The 8,303-nt window shown below is 47.5% G+C and overlaps 1 protein-coding gene across 1 annotated transcript; it reads right to left on the bottom strand.

Moving 5' to 3' along the window:
* Positions 1–1,109: 1,109 nt before the first annotated feature.
* APLNR (apelin receptor) lies at positions 1,110–4,460 on the bottom strand. Its single transcript, XM_053283770.1, has one exon. The coding sequence runs from the start codon at positions 4,306–4,308 to the stop codon at positions 3,190–3,192; it is 1,119 nt and encodes a 372-aa protein (XP_053139745.1). The 5' UTR covers positions 4,309–4,460; the 3' UTR covers positions 1,110–3,189.
* Positions 4,461–8,303: the final 3,843 nt, after the last annotated feature.

Here is an 8,303-nt window from a genome sequence, read left to right as displayed (position 1 = left end):
TTTGCCCTGCTCAGATACACTGTCTATATGTCACCCTGCTTAGTTGACTGAAGACATGCACATGTGCAAGGAGCTGTATGACCCCCTTCTTTGAAGATGGAGGGAGTTGGCCATTATCTCACCAGTATAGATTGGGGCAGCTGGAGGTAAAACCCACAATATATATTTGACTGGGGAAGTGCTCTCTACTGCTTCCTGTCCTACAAAGAATGGTCAACTGTGCACAAAAAATGCAAGGAAAAGCTCAAAAGGCACTTTTCCATTTCCTGTGTGGAATTCCTCTAAGGCTTTTTGTCTTCTCACCCTAGTCCTGGAAACCAGTTTGGACAACGATCGTGTGCTTTCTCTCCTAGGACAGGGCTTGTCTGTTCCTTCTGCCAATATGTATGACTACATCCCGCACATCACTGGCCCTAATTGATAGCAATGTCCTGGCTCCTATCCAACCACCTGCCTCTGCTATGCTTTGCTTAATGATGAAGAACAAGAACATAATATAATATAGGCTCATTTTATGCATTCAGCAGAATCAAATAGGAAACCTTTTCCTGGATTGTGGGGGTTCATATTGGAATCTACCGCATCTAACACAAGCTCTCTCCCTCCCTCCCCTTCTCTCTCTCTCCCTCACCAGGTTCCGCCTGCTCTTTCCCCCCACATGCTATTCTGTACTCAGGAAGGCTTTTTCATGAAGAAATCAAACATGAAAACTCCCACCTGCAGTCTAAAAGTGCAACAATAGAAACTGTACAATTTGATTCTGTTGAATGTATAATCTGGACCACAGACAGCAACATATTCTCATTCCACACAAAAGTTATCTGAACAACAATTTTTACTGCTTCATCAACAATTTTTTAATTTATTAAAAACAAAAGCAAAGGAGACTGACACCCCCTATAAAGATACGATGATATAATTACAATTAAACCTATCCCAGGGTCAGGGGGGCACATGAGAGAAGACCTTTAAGGCCCACTCCAGAATTCTATAATTTCACAATCGGGCATTAGGATCCAGAGCACACAGCTGAGAAAAGATGGAGGCTATGAAGGGAGGAGGGAGAACCCAAATACTACTTTTGTTTCAAAAGGATCAACATGGCAATATTTGAATTTTCCATTTTGTTATTCTTTATTCAAAGAGAATATTTAGTTGCTGAAAGACACTTTTTCTATTATTTTTCAGCATTTGTCAAAATTTTAAGAGTTCAGAGTAAGCTTTACATTTTAAAAGTTTCAGAATATAAAAAGAAAATTCTTTTTAAAACATTCATTCGGATATAAAAATATAGTTAGGGAGAGTTTCAAACTTTTTTGTCCCAGTTTGTACCAAGTCCCTTGGTTAAGAAAACAATGCACTTGAAAAAGGAAAAAAAAAAAGTCATCCCACACATAAACATTTTTACAACAGAGATTCCATAATATCATAGAGAAATGCTCATAGCATTTTACTGCACGGTATAATACATTACACTGGTGAATAAGCACAAAACACAAGTGTAGACCCTCTCTGTTACTTCCCATGCAAAGTGATGATGTCTTACCAATTCTCCTTATATTAACTGCAAAAGGGAGGTGATGTATGCAGTCCCTTATTCCAGGAGAAACCAGCTCCCAGTAATGGTGGAAAAGAGAAGTTATACTGCAGCCCTATTCAGACATCACATTGTACATGCACACAGGTGTCTGTACACATATACATCTGCATGTGTGAATGTCACTGTGTGCATTTTAAAAGTGAACCTGGGTACAGGTCCCCTCGAATGCATGGTACGGATAGCAAGTATACTGCTGCCCGTGCACTGAAAGTGTGATTAATTGTGCACACAGATCTGTACATGCATACAAATTGTATTGCTTTGAACGTTAGGTGCGGATAAGGCTTATGAGAAACGGACAAAAAAAGACTCTGCTGCTAAAACACACATATGGAAAAAGAATTGCCTTTAACACCTCAGAGCCCTTTGAGTGGCAGGAAGCAAGGAGGAGGAGGTTTAAGGAAAGGAAAAGGGAAGAACAACAACAGAGGGGGAAATAATTTTACATTCGTTTCATGGTGTCTCATGATATTATTCATCCATGGGAAGAAAAAGACTCTTAGTATGCCAAGTCTTCTGTCATAGTTCCAGTCCTGGTGCTAGATGTTAAAAGTTCCCCCTTCTTGAGCTGTGATGATTTCTTCCTAGACGTCGAATAGGGTATTTGAGAGCAGCAGTGATAGTGTCTCTGAGAACAAGAAAAAATGCAGCCGGGTGTGTGGGTGGAAACATTTCTGAGACATGCAAGAGTCCTAACCACTAGCCAGCTTCAGATAATACTTCAGAAAACTACAGATAATAAATAACTATTGTTGGAGCTGTGAGTATTTCATGTCAACTTGGGCAAAAAGAGGAACCAGTTAAACATCCCAGCCCAAGTTTCAATGCTAAGCATTTTGACTTTGAAGTCAGTCCAGCTGAACTCATTCAGATCCACAGTGTGATCCTCTCTACCTCCACCCAGAAGTAAACCCCATAATATGCATCCTATTATCAGCTTATTATTTCTACTCAAAGATTTAAATAGTGTGGTAGAAGCTTTTCACTCCCACCGCCACAATTCTGAAGCTCAGGTGTGCAAAACATTGTTCTGGCCTAGAATGCAAACATTTCTTACCCCCTAGAACAGCTGGTCACCCCTGCCAGAACTTCTCTCTACCTCCACTGGCATAATATCCTGTTGCCTGTGAGAAATACTCTTTTCTTATTCTACAACTGGGAAACAGAGGCATAAGTGTGACTAGGTTAAAAATGTTCATGGTCAGCAGACACATTGGAATCATTGGAAATGCCAAGTGGATCCACACCAGCACAGTGGCCAATAGACCAGCCAGTTTTAGTACAATGCAAAAAGCTATAGTTGTTCTGAGGATCCACAGCTTATCCCAGTACTGCAGGATGTTGCTTATTATACATAATAAGAGGCTAAGTTACAAGACACAGAAGTTAGAATGGACAATCCAGCAAGGGAAGGGGGGGAAAGGAGGAGGAGGGCAGAATGTGATGAAGCCATAAGGAGGGGGGAGGAGACTAATTGAGAAAATGGTATTAGAAAGGGAAGGTCATACAATGAGAAGAAAAGGTGGCTTTTTGAAAGGCTCATTACGTCCAAAGTCCTATATAATTGCTTGTTGTCATCCTTTGTACTTTTACCCACGGAGCAGAAACTCCTGGGTCTCTGGACTCAGTTTCTCCTTCAGTGGCTCCCCACCTTTCCCCAGATGGTTCTGGCTATGGCCTGAGGAATAACTGGCTGATTTGTCCCCACCAGTTCCTGCCAAATGCCCTGAGGTGCAGCTGAGGATGGCCGCACAGGACTGTCGGAAGCGGGGGTCAAAGAAGGCATAGAGGAAAGGGTTGAGGCAACTGTTGACATAGGCCAAACCGACGCAGTAAGGGTGAAGATTGCTGAGGAAGACATGGAAGCCACAGGACATGGGCATCACCTCCCAGTCCATTAGCATATAGATGGTTTTCACCAGGTGGTAGGGCAGCCAACACACAACGAAGGTGGCCACAAGGACAATGATAATGGTCAGCAGACGCTTCCGCTTTCTAAGTCCTTCACTGCGCTCCTTTCGGAAGTGGCCAGCGATGGTGCGGGCAATGAAGAAGTAGCAGATCAGCATGATGGCAAAGGGGAAGACGAAGCCCATCAGAGTGGAGGACAAGCCTAGCCCTGCCTCCCAGACCGCCTCTGTCTTGTTGGTTGCGACACTCGAGTAGTCCATGAAGCAGGACACTTTGCCATCCTCGAATTCATCTGTACTCCGAAAGATCATTGCTGGCAAGGCCAGAAGAGCTGCCAAGGCCCAAAGAATAATGGTCCCTAAAAGCCCACAAGCCTTTGATCTCAGCTTGGCATTCTCCATAGGCCGGACAATGGCCAAGTAGCGGTCAAAGCTAAGCCCGGTGAGGCAGAAGACGCTGGCATACATGTTGACAAAGATCAGGTAGCTACTGAGTTTGCAGGCAAAGGAGCCAAAGGGCCAGTGGTAGTCCAGTATGGCATAGGTAGCCCAGAGTGGCAAGGTCACCACAAAGGTCAGGTCAGCCACTGCCAGATTGGCAATGAACATGTCTGCCGACCGTCGTTTCTCCTTATTTCCCCGGAATATGGTCCATAGCACTAGGCCATTGCCTGCAGTGCCTAGGAGGAAAACCAGAAAGTAGATAGAAGGAATGAGGATCTTGGAGGAACTCCATTCATCATAGTCACAGTTTTCAAAGGCTGACTGGTTATATGTGTCGTAGCTGAACTCCTCCATGCCTACTCTTGAAGGAAAAGAAGGTGTGCTGGGAAAGGGATTTTCCTCTAGTCCAGGATGACCCTCCTCTGCTGATCTGGATCTTCCACACTTTCCAGGTTCCGTCTCGGCTGCAAGATAGGAAGCTCTCCTCAGTCTCTTAGCTCATTTGTGTGTCCCTCCTTCTGCTCTTCCTTTTCAAACCGTTGAGTTGAAGTGGCCAGTGCCCTGTTCAGGCTGTGTGTCATTTCTCTCTCATGCTCCCAGAGATAGCTGTTCCTTCCTTTTGACTAATCTTGAAGTCTGTAGGTTGCAGCCCCCTTTCCCACCCCTCCCCTTGCTTTCACCCAACATCCTTCTGTGAATGGGATGAATTGATCCCTGTGGTGCTGGGGGCAGCTCCATTTGTTATTTGTATCCTCCCCTTACCCGCCACACCACACACACACCACATCGCACATCTACACATACAGGACTGCAGCGTAAGGTCAGCCAGAGATGCTTGGAGGAAAGGGCAGGGGGAGGGGAATGAGTGAAAATTCCCCCAGTCTCTCAGCTTGGGAATATTTGGATCCACCCCTCACTCTGGAAGCTGCTCCTTGTTTGAGAGAGAAAAACAGAAAAAAGCAGGCACAACAATAGAAATGCCTGCAGGTTTTCACCTCTGTGGTTATTAGCAGCTTGTGGGTGAGGTTATTTAAGTGGCGGGGGGCAGGGGCACTGAGGAAAGTGATTAGACCAACCTTCTTTATTCATGTCGAATAAGGCATGGCACAGTTCAACACAAACCATACAGAACTGGTTCCAGTCCAGCTGGGAGTAAAAGCACACCCACCTGCTGAAGGAGGAGAGAGGCAGCAACAAACTACATTTAGTTCTTAAGACATAATATACCACAAGGGCCCCCTCCCACAACACTGCAGCCCCCCCTCTCCAAACAGTGCCCTCCCCACATCCTAGAACTGCTTTTAGCAAAATAAAAGGAAGTGAGTAGATGCATTCAGGCATCTCCTGTGCCCATAGGCATGGCCAGGGCAAAAGGAAGGAATCAGTCCACTCCCACCCCCACTGGCCCAGATTGAGCCAGTTCCCATTGAATTCAGTGGGGCATACTCCCAGGGTGAGGGGTGTTAGGTTGCTGGTTTTCCCTCCCCCCACCCCAGGAAAAAGTCCTGCAGGTGCCCCACAAGAGCTGTGCCATGTTTCATTTGGCCCGCTTTCTTTACCAGCAGTGGCCTGCAGCTTCCGCACACAGCTCTCTTAGGACCACAACACTCTTGAAATGACAGAGTCCCCATACATAGGGCAGAAACCAATGCAGATGTTCCTAGTGTTCATGTGGTATCCTTTATAAATCCGGCAACCCTAGAATGAGATTAATATAACTATTAGAAGATTGGGAAGAGCCTCAGCTGCAGGAAATCCCAAAAGTCTTAGCATGTGAATTGCCACCACTTTATGATCTGGATTGCCAAAAGATTGATTGTGTGCGTGCGTGCGTGCGTGCGTGCGTGCATGGTTGCCACACCGTGCCACTGGCCTGTGCATGACCTCTGCTTTAGAGACAGAGGGGAATGGGGAAAAAATATGTGGGATGGGGATAAGTGAGTTGTGTGTTGAAATATTTCTGCTAATGCATATTTGCATAAATATACCTGTTTTATATTCTTACATTCTTGCAAGTTCAGTTGCTGTTTTTGCCCTCGTGGTGTAGTGGTTAGAGTGCTGGACTAGGACCGGGGAGATCTGAGTTCAAATCCCCATCCAGCCATGATACTAGCTGGGTGACTCTGGGCCAGTCACTTCTCTCTCAGCCTAACCTACGTCACAGGGTTGTTGTGAAAGAGAAACTCAAGTATGCAGTACACCGCTCTGGGCTCCTTGGAGGAAGAGCGGGATATATATATATATAAATAAAAATAACCCATGTTTTAAAAATACAGCGAGGCTATTCACACGATGGGGCAAAAGCGAGCCCGGTGGTCCCTAGGCGGGTAACCCACCTAAGTACCCCTGCCCTTAGCCCGGGTTTGAGGAGCGAGCACTCCGCAAAACCGGGCTCTCTGATTGTGAGTAGCTGCGGTGTGGCTCCGTGCCGTAGCTACTCACGAGTAGACCCCCCGGAGGACAGGTGAAAAGCCACCTCCCAGCTCCGGGGGTCTCCCCAGTATTCCCTGCGCACTCACACAGGGCATACTGGGGCTTCCAGGGGCCGCACAGCCCCCAAGCTCCCCAGCCCCCGCCGGCTCCATCACGGAGCCAGCAATCGGCTCCCTCCCCACTCGTGTGCGGGGAGAGTGGGCTTAGCCCACTCTCCCCGTGCACTGGAAGAAACCAGGTCTCACTGATCGTGAGACCCGGTCCAGCATGTATCATGGTGTGTGGGTGTAGTGGGGTGATGCTTAACTTGTGGGGGGAGGCCTCCAAAGGCCTTTAGGTCCAGGCTCCAAAATTACCTAAGTGCACCTCTGCCCAGGCCAGAAGAGAGCCAGATCCTCTTTGCTATCATTCATGAGCAGATGCCTGCTAACACCACCAGTTTCAATCAAGTATCTACAGTGGGACTGTTAGACACCCATCTGGCCTGCTGATGGGGTTCATCATCTGCTTTCCCGAGAGCATCTGGCTTATTAGACTAAACACACTGGCTTCTATGCAGACCTTAATGGCATTCCTGCTGACCACACATGGCTTGGGTGTTTGATCTGACTCTGTTCGGTAATCTCCTCTGTGTTTTGCAGGTCTGTCTGATAAGCATGGTTATCTCATCTGGTCATCATCCATCCATTGTGTTTGTTACATAGAATCTTGTGTGTTGCAATACCATCAGTATACAAAACAGCCAGCAAGCCATTGAGGCCTCCAGTATTCCAGGTGGCCCTTGATAATCATCACACAATCAAACCAGTCTTCTTGTGAAGAACAAGAGCTCTTGATCCTTTTGCTTGTAGGCAGACCATCTCCTTTTCACCTTCCCATACCACTGAATGGATTTGAGCCTTGTTGATTGGGAGACCCAAGTTCCTAGTCTGAATGATACTTAGCATTTTACAGGGATAGGCAACTTTGGCTCTCTAGCCATTGCTGAACTACAATCTGATCATCCCCCGATGTATTTATTGCAGCTGGGGATGATGGGAGTTGGAGTTCAGCAACAGTTGGAGAGTTAAGATTTCCTAACCCTGCTTTAGAATGTTCAGAAGACTTCACATACTTTATTTCAGGAATCTTTACAACCATCACTCTGTAAGTTAGGTTGATATTATCAGCCTTCTGTTGCACATTGGGATAGGGCGGAAGGTTTGAGAGAGATCAGCTCACGTAAGGCCATCTTGTGAGCTCATGGTAAAAGTGGCTTTTGAATCAGATACTGAGGCAGCAATACCACCTAACTAGCCACCCTTCAAAATGAGGTTAAGGGGGTGAGCGGATTTCAGGAAGGAGTCTTTCCCAGTCCTACCTGGAGATGCCAGGGACTGAACCTGGGACCTTCTGCATGCAGAGCAGAAGATGCTCTACCACTGAGCTACGGCCCCATCCCCTAAGGCAGGCCTGCTCAACTTCAGCCCTCCTGCAGATGTTGGCCTACAACTCCCATAATCCCTGGCTATTGGCTACAGTGGCTGGGAATTATGGGAGTTGTAGTCCAAAAACAGCTGGGGGGCCTAAGTTGAGCAGGCCTGCCCTAAGGGAATATTACCAGGGGTGTAACGATGGGGGGGGGCAGGCAGGGCACGTGCCCTGGGTGCCACCCCAGCGGGTCACGTGGGGGGGCACCAAAAAGTGGCATCCCCCCGATCCCTCCGGATCGCCCGCCGAATCGCCACCACCGCCGCCACTAGCCTCCTTGAAGCTCTGCCCAGTGCTGCCGCCGATGAGGTCCACCACTTGCCACCGCGAGGGCCCCGGCCAGTCCAGGCCACTCGGCCAGGCTGGGGCTCTCCCCAGCGTACGGCTCCTTCCGGGCCGGGCCCTGATCACCACCACGCTCAGGCGTGGCAAAGCTGAAAGCAGGC

Source organism: Hemicordylus capensis, chromosome 1 (genome assembly GCF_027244095.1).
Source record: "Hemicordylus capensis ecotype Gifberg chromosome 1, rHemCap1.1.pri, whole genome shotgun sequence".
Lineage (NCBI taxonomy): Eukaryota > Metazoa > Chordata > Lepidosauria > Squamata > Cordylidae > Hemicordylus > Hemicordylus capensis.
The sequence above is the reverse complement of the archived record's forward strand: the minus strand, read 5'-3'. Positions and strand labels throughout refer to the sequence as shown.

Bases quoted from the DNA above. Each gene is read 5' to 3' on its own strand.
- APLNR (XM_053283770.1), bottom strand. From the start codon at position 4,308: ATGGAGGAGTTCAGCTACGACACATATAACCAGTCAGCCTTTGAAAAC.